The sequence below is a fragment of the Solea solea genome, chromosome 13, assembly GCF_958295425.1.
Source record: "Solea solea chromosome 13, fSolSol10.1, whole genome shotgun sequence".
NCBI classification, from domain to species: Eukaryota; Metazoa; Chordata; class Actinopteri; order Pleuronectiformes; family Soleidae; genus Solea; species Solea solea.
Window position 1 is genome coordinate 3233309 of NC_081146.1, and position 18171 is coordinate 3251479.

Here is an 18171-nt window from a genome sequence, read left to right on the forward strand (position 1 = left end):
CCTTTCCAGGCTGATTGCTACACTGTCCACATACCAGACATACCAGAGGCAGCGTGGCTAGCTTCAGGCTCTGGCTGATCCCAGAACAGAATATTCTGCAGAGCAGAATAATCATCTTAAGCAGCCACAAGCAAGGAAGAGCACCACATCAACAACAAGGCAGAGCTTTGTGCTCGTCAATTTGCACCCCAAAAGGAGTCTCTGGAATTTCATTCACATAAGGGACAAATTTCTCCTGCCAGGCGAGCCCTGCATCTTAAGACGTCCCTTGCAAAACCTCATGATGTCGTGCAATTCATCCCTGCATCCCCTCATCTCCCCCCCCCTGTGGGATTAAGGAAATAAAGAGGAAGCTGAAGAAGCCACAAGAACACCCTTGGGAGATCGATGCCTGTCTGGGAAAACACCTCCCCTGGTTCTCCACCCCTCTCGGCAAACAACCCACACACTCTAACAAGCATATGGGCTCCCAATGACACAGGAAGGAGAGGGCTCCAATCCAAGTATTGGGAATGTTTTCTGAGTGGGCGAAGACAGAGTTTACCCCTCGTGGCACTGAGCCCAAAGCAGACTAACTTTAAGATTTCCTGCCCCGAGCAAGAGCCAGATTCTGGTGGCATCTCGGCATCTTCACGCTGCCAACATTATTTTCAGTCGTGGCAAAGACAGTCGCTGCCAAGAGTTTTAATTTAGGCCACGTTGTGGAATTGAAAAATAAAGGAATAAGCAGGTAATGGCTCCTATCCTAATATCAGAGGTCTAGCAAAAATATGATTAACTAACACCGTCTGTTTTGGTTAGTTAATTATATTTAACAGTTAAAGACCCAGAACAACCAAATGGCCCAGAGAGGAAAATCAGTGTGCAGTCTTTCATGCCTAAAAGTGCAGCGTGCTAAATTGTGGAATAATGAATTGATGATGTCAAAGATGGTTAAAGACAGTAGGGCTGAGTGGACAGTGCAAAAAAAAAAAAAACACCAGTGCAAGTGAGATGTTAATCACGGCTTCCAACATGCGTCTACAGGGCCGGCACAAGCATTTATGGGGCCCTAAGCAGAATTGGATTTTGGGCCCCCCTACCTAGAGTAGCCGGTGCTTGAATATTATTGATACAAATAACACAATATAAGAGTGTTATTTACGCCAAACCGGTGTCACTGTGGTGATACTGAACTTGTAAACCAGTTTAATGACTTTGGTTTTTGAAACTCAGAATAGATGTGCAAATGTGCACTAAATGAACTCCAAATAAAACATTATTTAGATTATTTAGATGTGTCTATAATATAATAATAAATTAAATGTTTGTAGCTTTTCATTCACGAGTTGCATAATTGAATAATTGCTGCTTGTCTTTGAATTTTATATGAATTTAAATGCAGTACTGTATCTGTGGTTAATGGGCTGTTTGTTTTTCAGGGTTCATCCCACAATTTAAATGTACATGAATGATTCTTTTTATCCATTCATTTACAATAAAAGAGATGTTTTATGCTATAAACAACAAAAAAAAGGATTTAATTAATCAACACTAGATTCAGGTAGAGCATTTAGACTTTTATTCTTTTATTCCACCATGTAATAGGCAAAATATTCAGTCAATTCAGCGTTTGTTGTAAAAAAAAAATCCAGTCGCTATTTAAAGCGCTTTATTCAAAACCCAAGCACTTTTATTCAAACTTTAAAGTTCAATTTCAGGCGCCTGTGTGAACCCTGCTGAGTGAAACAATTTGATGATGTTCTCTTCACCACTGGCAGTGTGTTTTCGTTTTGATCAGCCATTTCCTAGACAAGCCCATCGATAAGTGATGAGGATACATAAATAAATCTTCATCACTCTGAATAAAGATCCCACAATAGAAATGAATCAAGTTTGATGCCTGATTTTCTTTGCATACATGTGTTGAGAAAAGGCATCACTCTGGTCTCAGTTTCATCAAATAAACCACGCAGCTTATCACATTGCCTCTGGCGACAAGCTGAATCTCCTCACTTGTGCGAGTCAGTCGGTTGGCTACAACCACAATAGTGGAGCAGGCCTGATGCCAAGATGGTGATTAGCCTAGCTATGCCTCTGTTCTTTAGGCAATGTGGAGTGGAGGTGCAGTGGGAGTCCAGCTCATCACCAAAGAGCACTGTGCTAAAGACAAGTTTAAGTGGAAGAAAGCCAGCAGACTGTAGTGTAGCCATGCCGGACATATAAAGCCTTGGGCAAGGAGGCATCTGCCTCTTTAATACATAATTCACTCAGAGCTGAAACATCATGCTTCAGTCCTGAGGGCCGGTAGTCTGCTTCTCGTTGTTGGAACATAAAACTGTCTCCATCAGATTATCTGCCCTCATTGACTTTAAAAGAAAACAAATCCATTCCTTCAGCGAGACACACCGCACCGTGTCGTAAAAATGTTCCTCAGGTTCTCCAGGTGCGGCGAATGTATGTGGAAGCAATGTCATCGCACCTTTCCACCTCGGTGAGCTCGTCCTCATCAGCCTTGACGTGCAGGTAGGTCAACGTGGAGAGACAGCCATCTGCCCCCCCGAGCTCTCCCTTCACACGCACACGCAACACGGTCGCTTTGCATCACTAACCCCCCACCCCCCCCACCCCCGCAAATGCATCTTCCTGTAGCAGTATTATTAGAAGCACTCATGACAGATTGCCAACATTATTATCATAACTGACAGGATGTGCATTAGTTACTTCAGTCACCGCAGCAGATTGGCCTTAATGTCGACACACTAGTATACAGACACACACACATACATATATATATATATATATAACCTGGGGGAGCTGTAGTGCTTTTACACACAATAGTCCCAGCTCAAGTTCCCATGAAAGAGGCACTAATGGGTTAACAGTAGAAATGAGAGGGGAAGAGAAGGAAAATCAATGCTTTTGTTGAAGGGGAAGAAAGAAAGGCTTTCACAGGTCTATGTATCATTAAGCAATTGAGAAAGCTAATTAGAGTGGGGGGAAAAGATGTGCAGATCTCACAACTAATTATTTCCATGGCAACCACAGCTCCTGTACATGATCTGAGGTAGCATTCAGCCAGCCTCTGTCCAGACAGTTACGGGAAGAGCAAGAGAGACCCCTAGTGGGATGAAACCAAAGTGCTCATAGGTTGCAAATTCAACGCTCAAAGATGAAAAGAGACTTTTGCAGTAATGCAGTAATTACGACTATATAACTATATTATTATTATTATTATTATTGGAACACAGCAATGTCTGTCACCAGTTGAAAACATAAAAAACTCACCCTTACAGAAAACAGGCTGCCATCATGGACAAACTAAATGTGGCCACAAGAGGCTCACCTTATAAGATGTACGACTGTGCAGGTCTAATTAAATATTTGTGTTGCTTTATCTTACCATTACAGTTAAATTTCTAATCAGATACGTCCGGTACGTAAATCATTCACTCGCCAGACCAAAGTGCATAGAGAAAACCAGCAGTTTAACAACACAGGAGATGATGATCCACTGCTGCCTGGATGAGGTCAAAGGTTCAAATGTGTTTTTTGTGACATCTCTGTTTAAAACACAGGGACTGAACATCCATCTTCTACCACTTTATCCTCCACAGGTAGATTCTCTTGATATTGGAGATTTAAGGAAGCATGGATTTTTGTCAGATGAGCCCTTTGGTAAGAGGCTAAAATAAGTTTGCTTGGCCAAAAAGAACGTTAATCTTGTTGCGATAAAAAAATTGACGCCGTTAAAATGGGTTTGCGTTAACGCCGTGAGTAACGCGTTAAAATGACAGCACTAGTTAATACCTCACGCTATCACACTATCCTAAAGTTTCCCTTTAATAACATGGACTAAAGCTCATCCTCCATATGCTTTGACCTTTCTGCAGTGTAATTAGTCTGCCATGTCAGAATTTCTATGACCATGCTCTGCTGGAAACATGGAGAGTAGTTATGTTCTGGAGGGATGACATATTTTCTAGCTTGTATAACAAATGGACCAGAGGTGTTAGAGTTATACAGTATTTAATTTTAGTATAAAAAAAGGGAACAATGATGTAAAGAAAAATGAGAAACAAAGAAACTTGTCCATGGTAGAAAAGGAAGAGTCCACCCAAAAAGTCAATGCCTCTGCTTGCTTGGGTCAATCTTCTCCAAATGAACCAGGGGTTTGAGTTGCTCAGCAAAGCTGCGCATGTCCTCCGAGACTGTGTCCTGACCAGCGGGAGCCAACACATTCAGCTCCACCAAGTACGACAGTGACAGACGCTCCGTGTTCTCCGTATTACCTGGTACCAGAATGCGTGAGAGCTTGCTAACCACAACTTTCATTACACCTTTTCGGAATATGTGGCCATTTGCCACAAACTCATGGTCCATGCGGAAGCCCATCTCATTTAGGAACTCTGGCAGGCTGTGAGATGCAGCCACATCAACACAGTTGCGTACTAAGGCATGGCGGCTCTTGTCTCCCACTTCAGGTTGGCCCAGGTAGCGTAGGTGCCACGGAGCCGTAGGGTGAGAGAGGGAGCGTCGGGCACGAAGAATGAAGGGGTTACCCTGCTGGCCTTTCAGAAGATAAACCAGTTCATGATCTGTGAAGCTCTCGGGTTCCATGTTGTCACAAAGACCTCGGAGGCGATGGAGGAGACTTTCCAGAGCCTGATCTAAGACACTGCCTGAAGAGTTAAAAGGGAAGAGAAACGTGTTGTGACTTATGTGTCAGCACCTCAATCAATCAAACTTCAAACAACCTGAACTTTAACATCATTTTTTATTCTATTTTTTAAATATACCCGTTTATTATATATTTTATTATATAAAGTCAAGATTGTGTTTCTTTGTTTCTCAGTTTCTGACTTATCTCACCTTGCAACAGATACTCCATCATATTGATCGTTCCACCAGTGACTGGCATCACAGTGACAGGAGGGGCCTCCATCTTTACCCAAGCACTTTACAATCTGAAATATGAAAACATTGTTTCACCAGTGGAATCAACACAAATAAATCAACATATCAATACAAACTGAACAGTTCTACTAATATTCAGGATTAACCACGTGGCGTTTGGACTACATTAATTAAATCATTTACTCAGCCTTCTTTTATATCACATAGGTCGAAATAACAACACACTCTTGAGCTGGATACTTGTTATAAATTTTGGTCTTTTCCACTTTTATAGCACAATTGTCACTAATAGAGAGAGTAGGCTATATGTAGTGAGTTAGCAATAAAGCTTCATGCAGTTTGCTCCATTACCCGTGTACAAGGCAGATGAGGAACCCCGAGATGGGTGGCGAGTTCGTCCTCTTCGGCAACGCCTCCTCAGTAAAGGCCGGGGATGCAGTAGGCCTCGACGGAAGTACCTCCAGTCAACACACGGTTAGCTACTAGCTAAGTTAGCCTCTTCAGTTCAAGTAACCGTGCTCAGCATTTCACCGTTGAATAAACAGATTCTGCTGACAATTATCTGTCAGTGACACCAGAGAGATGGTTGGAATAGAATAAACAGCGTCTGTTTGTAATTGATTAATTAGAAATCAGAGGAAGAGAATAGTTAGCGAGATGATTTAATGATGAATGAAAGCCTTTTGTCTTCTTCCTCTGGTTTGTTTAGTTGAGGTCGGCATCACCTTCGTGCCGCACTAGAGCCACCTTCAGGACGCAGGTAAGCATTGCAACTTTTAAATATGAACCCAGTTTACCTCCTCCACACAAAACTGTTGTAACCAAAGTCAAAAATATATGCATATAATCTTTATTATAACTATGCTGGACACTCATACATACTACTACAAAGATCATATTTTACAAGCTGGTGATTTGTTTTGTAGCATCACCAGTAATTGGTAACAAATTATAAAGAAGGACATTTTACAACAGTGACATGAGTGAATGATACTACTAAGTACTCGTTTAATCCTAGAGAATTAAGTCAGATTTTATCAGGGTTTACGTTTTGGTCTCTTCACTCAGACAGGAAACTGTTTACTCTGGGAACAGTCAGTCAGCAACACACAATTTGAGACTATACATGTTGTCAAGTCAGGTTTATTCATACAGTGCCAAAGTGCTTTATTGCAAAACAAATTTAAGAAAAGTAGTTAATGACAAAGAAGACATGATTAAAAGTGAATAGACTAAAATAAAAATAATCATACTTTAAGCCATTTTTAAACATAGGAATGAAGGTCCATAGCAAACAATATTAATGAATAAAAGAGTTTAAGACAATTAATATATAAGAACACGTTGTTTTCTGCACATACAAATCAATATATGCTATATATAATTACCTTTCATCACTTCCAAACAATTCACTGTATTGCCATCATTATGACACCACATCAACTCTCTGCATGTTGCTTTTTCTATAAGAGCGCCACCAGCGGGCAGCATAAAGGATGACACAGAATGCTATTATCTTAAGCATCTTACAACAATTTTCTGATAAAATAATAAGCAATATGGTGACCAAGACATTTAATCTCACCTCACATTTTAAGACACTACACACAACTTTTAAACATGAAATCATCAACAACAAAAAAACTCAGAAAATGAATTAATAGCAACAAAATACTACTAATAATAATAAGGAGGAGGTGGGACTTAATATCAGATTTAAAATGATCAATAATAAGTCAGGACCTAATGTGGCCTCAACGTCAATCACAAAGATGAGATGTCTTATCTTGTGGGACATGTTACAGAAGGTCAGATCAATCAAAATCTAAAGATTTTACACAGCAGCTTGGTCTTAAAATGTGGATTTAAGCCCTGTGTATAGGCACACTATACACACAATTACTGTCAGCCATGTGACTGCTTGTTGTCCTGACAGGTTTCCTGATGATAAGTGAAGAATAAATCACATGGGTCTCCTCCACCTGCAGTAAGATGTAAGAATCTTCATTAAAGTACAGTAGACCGGTGGGTTTTTTTTAATGGTGTTATTGATCAATAATTTCATAATAACTTTAAGCATAATGCAAATCAAGTGATCTGTGAGAGAGGAACAACAGGTCAATTCAATGAGCCCCAGCAACAATAGCCTAAACCACAAAGAAACAACAACAACAACAACAAATCCAAGGCACTCTCTTTTTCTCTCTCTCTTTTAAGCTATTAAAATGCCTTTAATGAAGTGACATGGTCAACAAAACAAACACTTTTTCTATACAGACACGTTTTAGAATCAAGCAATCATCCAGCAAATGGCAGCCAAAAAAAACAAATGAGGAAAAATGAAAGAGTAAAAATACACCCACGTCATTTAAAGAAGGCTCACTTGATGAGAGAAGCTCAGGACAGAGAGCTACAATATCCAAATGTTAGTGTTTTAAAAACCTGCAGATGAAATACAACAATAAGCTATTTTGCAGCAATGCTGACCACTGGCACTGGGACAAAAACGCTGGCCTTGTTGCTCCAAGGTTAAATAATTCAATGCACAGTGTGCAATTTCTGTTGCTTGGGGTTGTTTAGTTATAACAATAACAAAATAACTAGTTTGATTATGTTGTGAAGCAGAGGATCATGGGAATTGTTGCCTGGCTTGGTTCCCCTGTGAGTTTGCACTCTACAGGGAGAGCTATGGCAGCGGCAAACAGCAATAAGTCGTCATTATCATTAGTGACAAATACACACAATAAAACTTTTCATAGGTTTTTTTTTTTTCTCCCCACTGAATTTGGTAAAGTTACCATAAATATAAATATTTCTATGGCTTAAAATGAGCAGTTTGGCTGATGTAAGTTCACTACTGAACACATTGGATGACAATAGTGTCATCATTTTGTATCTATCAATTTTGTAATCATCATCATCCCACACTTACCCTGTCATCAGTGGCAGAGCCAGAGCAGCACTCAGTAAAACCTTTAGAGACACAGAGAGAGAGAGAGAGAGAGAGAGAGAAAACAGTCCATGTCATGTTTGAAGAGAGCTCATCAACAAGAAATAAACAGGAAGTTTTACAATGAGAAATGTGGCTCACCTGCCCACAACCTTGTTCTGAAGTAGAGCACTGAAACTACCACAACAATAACACATGCAGCCGCTGCTGATGTTCCATAGATGATAGGAGACAGAAATGTTGATTCTGTAAAAGATCGAAAATACATTAAAATATGTCATGCCGCAGTGAAATTGAGTGAAGCAAAAATATCCCCTCAGCCATCAGGTAGGAGCACGAATCACAAGTGAAATACTGCATGATGCAGGTAAAAGCGGCAGAGTGGGCTATAATAACACCCACCTGGTGAAGTAGGCCTATTTGATGGTTGGGTGGCATTTCCAGTGCAGTTTAAAGACCCATACACATCTAAATGCAGTGACGTGGTCCATGTGCTTGTGTCCACATTTGACATGTTGTTGGATTTGAGGTCACTGAATTCCACATCACATATTACAGCACAAGAAATAGACGAATCCTCTCTCTGGTGAACTGTAATATGACAAAAATGGTTTAGTTATATAGTTCTGTTGTTAGTTTGACAAAAAAAACAAAAAACAGATGTTGCCGCTTCACAAAAGACTCACCACATAAAAATATTTGCCCACTCAAGTCTACAATAGAGTAAGAACATAGAATATGTTTGCTGGCTTTTACCAGGCTTTTATAACAGGAACCTGCCGTTTGTAAACTGTTAACTCTATCGTATCAAAGGCCAGACAGAAAATCATCATTTTTAGCAAATGCAAACACACTGACAAACCGCGGTGAACTCTGAGACTCCTAATGTGCAAACATCTATGTCTTCAGACCAGGTACAATGGCCCATTTTAAAATATTAAAATATATAAAATATTGTATTTTATACAAGTTTGTTGCATGGTTTTAATTTGAAGATATAAAGGAAAACTAATGCTGAAAAAACACAAAATACAGTGCTTTTTGCGATGTAATCGTGCCGTAAAGTTTATATATGGCGCAAGCCATCATAGATAGATGTTCTAAATGAGAAAACAATAAATGAATTAGCATTTTAGCCGTAATTAAGCGTCAAAGGTCAGCATTTATGTTTGTGATAGCCTGACAGATGCTATTATCCATCTAAATGTTATTATTATTTTATTATCATCATTATTATTATTATTATTATTATTGTTGTTGTTGGAATGAATATAAAACCACACACTCAGTGATTGCTCTCCCATTAGCCACTAATACTTACCTCATGATTTTATTTTTTTGTGTCTTGAATTATGAATGTTATATCACGTTTGCACTTTTACTGTAACACTTACATTTGTTTAATTTCCAGGAATGTTTCGCCTCTACATCTGTTTCATCTGAGTCTGGGTCACCACAAATTTGAGCGAGAGGAGTGTAAATACATTGATATTTTAGGTTCCTAATTGCTTTTGGTTTGTTTCTCCTTTTTATCTTTGGATTCATTTATATTTATTTTGTGTTTGAGAATAAAGACATTATATGTGAAAAATAGAATTGTATTTACATATCTTCAAAATGATTCATACACATGTACACAGAGGGCAGAATCACAGTGTTTACATGTGTCCCCACGAGTTCTCACAAGCTCATTTTGGTAGCTAATTATTTTCTACGACCATTTCTGTTTCCTCATTCACTTTCTAATTTTCATCAAAAAAAAATTCTGTTTGTACAGTTTGAAAATAGAAAAATCATTTTCTGGAAAAACAGGACAAACTTTTATTTACGTAACTTCAGAATTATTTATACACATAACCAAATGTTACATAAGCCCTTTTCCACTATGGTCCCAGCTTGCCTCGCCTTGGCACAGCACGGCACGGCACGACACGGCACGACATTTGCACTACAAAATAGTACCTACTCAACATGGACAGAGTCATCACTGCACAGCTGCATGAAACTGCCGTGACACACACACACAAACGAGTGACAAGTGACTTGTAAAGCAGTTGTTTTCAGTGTAACTGAATCATGAGAATGACACAGTCCCTGGACTGAAATACAGAGGCAGGGTTTGTGATGCAGTGCTGTCGCTAAATACACCAGACTCCTCTGTTAAATATTGAGATTTTAGACATTTCCCTGGTAATTGTTGGAGATTAACTCACATTTTTAGGATTTTTAAGTCTTTTTAACTGATCTACAGTTCGGCATTGTTCGGCTTGATTTTTGTGTCTGGCGACGTCACGTGTAGTATTGCCTCAGCTCGCTTGGAACCTCGCTAGAGCAGGTACTAAAAAAAGTAGCGGGTTTCAGATACTATGCTAGTGGAAACACAACTTAATCCTGCCGTGTCGAGGTGATGGAAACACGGCAATAGTGCCAGTGCAGGCAAAGCAGACCGTCTCAGGCTCTGAATAGGGTGCTATTTAAACTGGTTTAGGGTCACAATAACTTCAACATATTTTTGGAGACATTATTTGAAGGTTGATATACTACATTGTATCGCTTTAAGATGTGACATGAATAAATTGTTTAGATATTGTAGACCTAAGAAGCCGAGACATTTGAGCGAGCGGCACAGGAGACACACACAGCTCACTCAGAGCTGCCGATGACACTCATTTCCCCCGTTAATATTGACCATCAGACAGTGTATGTGTTTCTTTCTTACCAGTTACTATGCACAGGTTGATTGTCAGTAGTTTCTGTCTGTATCCATCACATCTGCTCGTCCAGCAGGTGTATTTCCCAGCATCGGCTCTTGTGACATTTCTAATACGTATAGACTTGTTTGAAGTCACAAAGACTGTTTTCAGTTTAGCTGATGAGATTGTCGCGTTCCTCGCCTCGAAACTCCAGTCTGACTTTGTCAGTTCACCAGGACATTCGTGTGTAAAAGTGCTGCCTGCTGTCACATATATTCTTTTATGGATATCATTCTGAATTTCTGGGGGAATAAAAGAAGATAACATGCTTTGTGGATGAGGATCACACTTCCGCAGATAAGCATATTTGATAGAAGACAGTTGACAATTCGTACCTTTCTTGACGCCGACGACTGTGGCCTGTTCAGGGCTGCATTTGTCCTGATAACAGCTCTCACACCTGTACAGGCCTTGATCATCTTCCTTAAAATAAGAGATCACCAAGGAATGTTTTGACGTAAGACTCTTTCTGGGTTGAGATGAAGGATGGATTAGCATTCCGTGCTTATTTTGTTCAAAAATCATGATTTCGCGACTGTGATTGTTCTTCTTGTAAAACCATTTGAAAGTGTCAGAGTCACTTCTCTGACGTTGACATGGTATCACAGCTGGACATCCCAGCAAGAAGTCAAGTTGGTCTGTGAAAAGAAATCACAAGAGTTTGAATATAAGCTGTTTCTTACAAATACAAAGTTAAAAAAAATCATCAAGATAAAACACAAAGAATATCTGCTACATGCTAATATCGACAAATCAGTTGGTTACTTACTGTTTTCTGAGACAGAGGTGGAATAATTCCAAAAAAACAGACAAAGAATTAAGGCTTTTTGCATCGTGCTCACATTTCTCAAAAAGACACACTGCTAAGACACACATACATTCAGCTCTGACAGATCACAAATTGGTGGCTCTCAGATAAGTTTCTGATGTATCGGAAGTGGTCTAACAGTCAATGCTAAATGGAAAATTACAGTGGCTCTGCTCTCATTGTTTTTGTGAAGGTGTTGCATTTGTTTCTTTGTGCATGTTAACCTACACAACCTGCTCCAGTATCAGTCTCACTGATGCTCGATACTGTTCATGCATTCTCATTCATGCTGTTTAATCATCATATATCATTACTTACTGAATACATTTAATGTGGTTGTCAAGTCCCTCACTATGGCAAGGCTTTAGTGTGCAAAACTCCCCACTTGAAAATGCTGCTAATTTTTCAGGAAGACTTTACAGGAATCCACTCGTTACACTTGCTCTCTTCTTCTTCTTTCTTTTATTTAGAAGATTGATGCAGTGTTTACAGCCAGGTGAAAAACCTTTAAACACAAACAAAATACCATTCTAATAAATGAAACCGAGATAAACACACTCCAAACCTTGTAAATAAGTAGTAAATAATCTAACAATATCTTAATAAACAAATTAAATACAGAAATCGCATGCAATATGGCAGTGTGGAATTTGAGTTGAACTCATGATTTTAACTATGAATTAATCATCTTTTAATACATAACATTTTGAATTGCATTCAGCTCACATGATTTTAAGAGGAATTAGTTTTAACTGTGGTTAACTACCATGAAATCATTTTTAACTATGTTTTCCAACATGGTTTTACCCACTAACATGTATAGTTTACAATCAGATCATTCAAATGACTTGCAAACAATGGACTTCGACGATGCAACAAGCTCAAGCTCACCGGCTGTGTCTTCCTTGAAAGCTTTGTTTTGCACAGTCTTGGTGTTTCAGTCCAATCCACACGATCTCATTCCTCCTCTCATGCTGCTTTCTTCCACTGCTGCTCTGTAGTGATTCTGTGTGCATCTTCTGTTCCGGCAGCATGGAGTAAGGTGCTAAGTGTTTCAGTATCTCACCAGGCTTCCGGGTTTCCAGGCCTGGCCGGTCAGCTGGCTGTAAACACTGCATCAATCTTCTAAATAAAAGAAAGAAAAAACAGAGAGCAAGTGTAACGAGTGGATTCCTGTAAAGTCTTCCTGAAAAAATAGCAGCCTTTTCAAGTGGGGAGTTTTGCACACTAAAGCCTTGCCATAGTGAGGGACTTGACAGTGAAAAACCAGCTGAGACTGGAACAGAGAAGCCAGGACAGCGACCGGCCAGGCCTGGAAACCCAGAAGCCTGGTGAGATACTGAAACGCACCTTACTCCATGCTGCCGGAACAGAAGATGTCCGACTTAAAATCACTGGAGCAGCTTAAAGCCATCAGAACAACGGCGAAGCGTCAATTCTCCCGGCTGGCTAACAATGTTGCGAGGATGCATGCAATATTGCCTGAAGAGGAGCTCAGAGACAGTTTCAAAAAGCTTACAATTGAGGCCAACAAAGTAATGGAGGGTCCATTGAAAGCAAACTCCCCGATGCACTGAAGAAAGAGTGGCTTCTCTATGCAGCTGAAAAGAGCAGTGCTGATCCAGACAAGCACTTTGATGTTCTTCTAGCTTTCCTCAAGAGTCAAGAAAGCATCTATGAGCAGCTGGAGCAATTGAGGGATGAAGACCCACCAAGAAAAGAAGTTCGGCCTGAGCAGAGGCAAGCTAGAACCAGGGCCTTACAGCAGTCAAGCAGCCATCTTTCCGGATGTGTCGTTTGTGGAGATATCAAGCCTAAGAGAAAGCTCTACTTCTGCAAAAGGTTTTGCACGCTCAGACTCACAGAAAAGAAGGATGCAGTAAGGAAACTGGGAGCCTGCGGGAAATGTCTGGAGGTTCATCATGAGGATGACCACTGCAAAACGTCATTTTTGTGCAGAAATCCTGATTGTGAAGGCAAGCGGGCCGCAGAACACCACTACTACCTATGTCCCAGTGCTGAAGCGTCAAGAAGCAGCACAACCCAGAGGAAAAGCAAAGGCAGCATGGTGGGAGGTGGCAACAAAAGGAGCTACACTGAGGCCCAAGAAGAATTCTTCAGCAAACTATCGCCTGATTTAGCCCAGCAATGCCAAGATGTATTCTGCAACTCAGTGTCTAGAACCTCCCATGCTGCAAAGAATCATTCAAGTCTTCTAGAGGGAGGCGGCTTAGTAGAGTGGCCTGTCATCATGATGCTACTGGAGGTTACAGCCAATGCTGGACAAAGGATTGGTACCCTGATTGACCTAGCTTCAGACACCAATTACATCACCCACGAGGCAGCAGGTCGACTCAATCTCAGAAGTGAAGCAATCACACTTGTGGTCCATGGTGTAGGAGGAATGAAAGTCTTCGTTAAAACAAAGCGTTATCTCCTAAAAATCCGTGTCAGCACCTCAAGAGGCACCTTCAGGTCCCACCAGTTGATTTGCTACGGGCTAGACAGCATCGCAGATGTCAATAGGCATGTGAAAGCCGAGAAACTGCAAAAGTTCTTCCCAGACATTCCGCTCAGTGAACTAGTGAGACCAAGAGAGATCCATCTTCTTGTAAGTCACAAGGAAGGTTAGCTGGCTCCCCAGAAAATCCGCACAGTGGGGGACCTTGTGCTGTGGGATGGACCACTGGGAAAGACTGTCGCTGGCACACATCCTGAGCTGTTTGAAGAGGTTGCGGTATCAGCCCATATGTCTAGAACGCATTTTGCAAGGTCAATGAGAACTGCTGCTGTGAAATATGAAGAACGTACCTGTGTGGTCCCTATCCATCCTCCACAAATTCAACATGCCCCGATAACCACCCGATATCAGCATTCCAGTTCAGCAGCCACTGCCTCGAGTGGTGGAAATGGGATAGTATCGGTGTCGGCTGTGTCCCAAGATGCGGAGGCTGTCGCTGTGGAAACTGTCAGCCAGGCGGCAAAGAAATGACCCTTTCTGAAGAAAGAGAGCTGGAGGTGGTGAGGAGAGGCCTTACATATGCAACTGCTGACGATCACAGTGAGAGCCCACACTGGCATGCCAGCTACCCCTGGGTGGAAGATCCAGCTGCGTAGTCAAGGCCGCCTTCCTGAGGACAGAGAGGCAGCTGGCCAAGCAACCAGAATGGAAGGCCGCCTATGCTGCTCAAGTTCATGATATGGTTAACCGCCGGGCCGCAATGAAGTTGTCTAAGGACACCCTACATTGGTGGACCGGACCAGTATGGTACATCAGCCATCTCATCGCACTCAATCCACACTCGGTCACAACTTCTGTAAGACTTGTCTGGAACAGCAGTCAAAAGTTCAGAGGTTTGAGTCTTAATGATCTCCTGCTAAAAGGCCCAGATGTCCTGAATCCAATCCGTGCTGTGCTTCTGAGGTTCCGAAGGGGAGTCTTTGCTGCTTTGGGGGACATTAAAAAAAATGTACAATTCAGTTTGGCTCGAAGACCGAGAAGTACATTTGCATAGATTTCTGTGGCGCGACTCCGAAGAAGAGGAGCTAGGCGAATATGCAGTAACAAGAGTCAACATTGGAGACAAACCAGCAGGTTGTATTGCTCAACTCGCCATGAGAGAGACAGCTAATCTTCCGCAGTTTAGCCATCTTGAGGAAGAGCGTCGAGTACTGCAAGAAGACAGCTATGTCGATGACCTCCTCCTATAACGAAATGGACAAGCACAAAATCATTACGGAAAATGTGGAGCAGATTCTGAAAGCAGGGGGTTTCGAGTTGAAGCCGTGGGGTTTCTCTGGCCAAAGGAGGGAGGAGTCTGCTGGAAGACAGCAACAGGAGGCAACTGCAAATATGTAAAGATGCAAAGTGTTCCTGCCAAACCAGCTCAAAGATGAGGACAATAAAGCTCTTGGCCTTGGCTATATATTGGAGGATGACAAGCTTCACGTCATGGTTGGGATAAACTTCTCGAAGAGAAAGAGAAAAATGAAACCGAGATAAACACACTCCAAACCTTGTAAATAAATAGTAAATAATCTAACAATATCTTAATAAACAAATTAAATACAGAAATCACATGCAATATGGCAGTATGGAATTTGAGTTGAACTCATGATTTTAACTATGAAATTAATTAATCATCTTTTAATACATAACATTTTGAATTGCATTCAGCTCACATGATTTTAAGAGGAATTAGTTTTAACTGTGGTTAACTACCATGAAATCATTTTTAACTATGTTTTCCAACATGGTTTTACCCACTAACATGTATAGTTTACAATCAGATCATTAAAATGACTTGCAAACAATGGACTTTGACGATGCAACAAGCTCAAGCTCACCGGCTGTGTCTTCCTTGAAAGCTTTGTTTTCTTCCACTGCTGCTCTGTAGTGATTCTGTGTGTGTGTGACTCCAAACTCACTTGATTAGGGAATCACTTTCACCTGGTGCACTCAGCCTGGTGCATTCAGCCTGGGAGAGGCTCCAACCTGGTGTATCCAGGCTGGAGGGGCGTGGCCCACAGCTCAACTCAACAGTGGTAGTTTGGTACTTCTACTACTTTTGCCATCATTCCACATCAAATCGAACACTTTTACTTAGAAATGGTGTGAAATATCATCATGAATATCTTTATTGCGATATCATTTTTTTAGACTGGCCCCCTGTTAAGCAGACTCGGTGCTAATTGGCCCCCAGGTCATTTGAGATTGACACCCCTGGGTTAATGGAACGGTAATAGAGAACTGAGATCGGACAAAAGAACCTTTTTATGCACATGAGTGATTGTGCATAAAAACTCTCCATTGTGTTATCGTTTCCTTCTTTCTTCATCTCGCTTTGTTTCAGGCACATTCATTGTGTCACATTTCAGGGTTGAAAATAAAGACCCACCACAAAGCAGAACTTCCTCTGGCAATGGGAAAGTTATTAATCACACGCTTCACCACAAGACCAACCACGGACCATAGAGCGGAAAAGCTTCTGCAAATAGCACCAGTGCCAATTTCTAGCCATCGGAGTTCACTGTGTACTTTAAATCCACGGAGATCGAGCAATCTATCGCAGAACTTGACTGAATGTATCTGACACTAATATGCTTGGAATGACCTGCAGTCAAATGTCTACTTTATTTCCATAGGGTATGGGTTTGCGCTCTCACTTTAAATTTTGGGGTGTCTAATTTGATGTAGGGGGCCTCATGACCCATTTGCATATGGTCCCCGTACTCCATTGAACTGCCTCTGGCCAAACCCCTCCTTGCACACCTGACTTGCTGTGCTTTCCCCCTTTAAAGGAGAAGGGTGTAGCTGCAGGCTTGCAGGCTTGCAGGCAGCAGTTTCGGGCTCGCAGAATGAGGCCCCGTTTTTTTGCAACACTGCCACTGACACACAAAGTTTTTGTTTTTTTATTTCACTTGCGCACATGAGCGTCACCAAAGATGGACAATCACAGTTTAAGTACTTAGTGAGTTAAGTTTAATTTAAAATTGGATATACATTTGGGAGAATCGTGTACATGTAGCAGTATGAAGCTAACAATGACAGTACTGGTATTAGGGGCACTTTTGTCAAACATGCAACTCCTAACAACCAAGATGAATTACAAATAATATTTGGGTGGAATAAACCTTTTAAAATCATCCAATTTAGTAGTCCTGAACCTGCTGCTTTCCGGTTTACCTGCAGGCCTGCAGTTACATTTTACTGCTTTAAAAAGCGGGGTTTCTATGTTTATATGTATTTGTATCACAAATAATTTGGTACATCGTGCTAATACAGTGTATGAGGGCAGAATAAGTCATAAAATGAGAGCTTTCTGATAAAAGTCTTCAGAGGGAACATAAAGGACATCACTCAGTGTGTTTGCATCCTAAAAAACCCATATAGAGCAATATATAGATATAATCATAAACTGCGTTTATGATTCCATGTAGCCCATTTTAATCATTTAGTAATTATAAGTAGAAGATTATAGGTGTGTCACGATTCTCCAAATCCTCGATTCGATTTTCAATTTTAAGGTCACTTTTTTATTCTATTCTATTCTCAATCCTTTGTTTTTCCTCTCATTTGGCACAGATGGGTCTGCCATTTTTAGACTTGTCTAGTTTAGTCAAGGATCCTTGGTTTGTATGTCATGATTACTCATTTAATTTTTTTTAGACAATCATTTTGATTGTCCACATGGTGTCATGTGATATCATGTCGATCAAATCAAATTTTTTATTTTTATTTTATTTTTAAGATACCGTTGCTTTTTCTTTTTTACTTTATTTTACCCTATACAGCAGTATAAAAACTGTTAACTTGCTGAAATAAGATGAGGTTTGTGGTTATAGAGGGAGCGTGTCATGAGTAGAAGTGTCGTGAGTGCTGCAGGCTGCAGCCAAACCCTTCTCCATTCACCGCCAGCACTACGCAGCTGGATTATTGCTTCATTCTCGCTCTGTCCCTCTGCACAGAGACACTGGTCCTACAACCATGGATTTGTCAGAACTCTTCGCGGTGTTTGATTCGGGCTGGCCTCGCCTTCACCACCTATTAGCTTTGCTTTGTCTCTATGTCGTAGTTTATAAATTACGCGTCTTATGGCTCCAAAGAAGAACCGAATTTAGAATCACGGAACACTTTCCCGGACCGCCGAGACACTGGCTTTGTGGAAATTTACTTCAGGTAAATCAAAAACGCGTCACAACAAAAACAACGACAACAACAACAACCGTGTTTTTATAATAGTTATAAATAACTTTGTTGTTAT

General features: G+C 40.8%; 2 protein-coding genes and 2 long non-coding RNA genes across 5 annotated transcripts in view; 2 read left to right on the top strand and 2 right to left on the bottom strand.

Annotated features, from left to right (window-relative positions):
* Positions 1-3991: 3991 nt before the first annotated feature.
* Positions 3992-5586, bottom strand: med18 (mediator of RNA polymerase II transcription, subunit 18 homolog (yeast)). The gene is made up of 3 exons (XM_058647913.1): positions 5248-5586; positions 4852-4946; positions 3992-4661 (listed from the first exon to the last, which is right to left on the bottom strand). Exons 2-3 carry the CDS (start codon positions 4922-4924, stop codon positions 4105-4107), a joined length of 630 nt encoding a protein of 209 aa, XP_058503896.1. The 5' UTR covers positions 4925-4946; positions 5248-5586; the 3' UTR covers positions 3992-4104.
* On the top strand, positions 5585-9345 carry LOC131471391 (uncharacterized). Its single transcript, XR_009241995.1, has 3 exons — positions 5585-5656; positions 6833-6890; positions 9258-9345. It is a non-coding gene; the product is annotated as an uncharacterized LOC131471391 (long non-coding RNA).
* Positions 6255-8428, bottom strand: LOC131471390 (uncharacterized). Its single transcript, XR_009241994.1, has 4 exons — positions 8249-8428; positions 7988-8092; positions 7829-7869; positions 6255-6878 (listed from the first exon to the last, which is right to left on the bottom strand). It is a non-coding gene; the product is annotated as an uncharacterized LOC131471390 (long non-coding RNA).
* Positions 9346-17870: 8525 nt separating the features above from the next.
* The window catches only part of LOC131471387 (cytochrome P450 4B1-like), a 31443-nt gene continuing 31142 nt past the window's right edge, over positions 17871-18171 (top strand). For both annotated transcript variants that reach the window (XM_058647912.1, XM_058647911.1), the window contains exon 1: positions 17871-18086. In XM_058647912.1, coding sequence (XP_058503895.1) covers positions 17895-18086 — 192 coding nt within the window. In that variant the 5' untranslated portion in view covers positions 17871-17894. The remainder of the gene's footprint in view (positions 18087-18171) is intronic.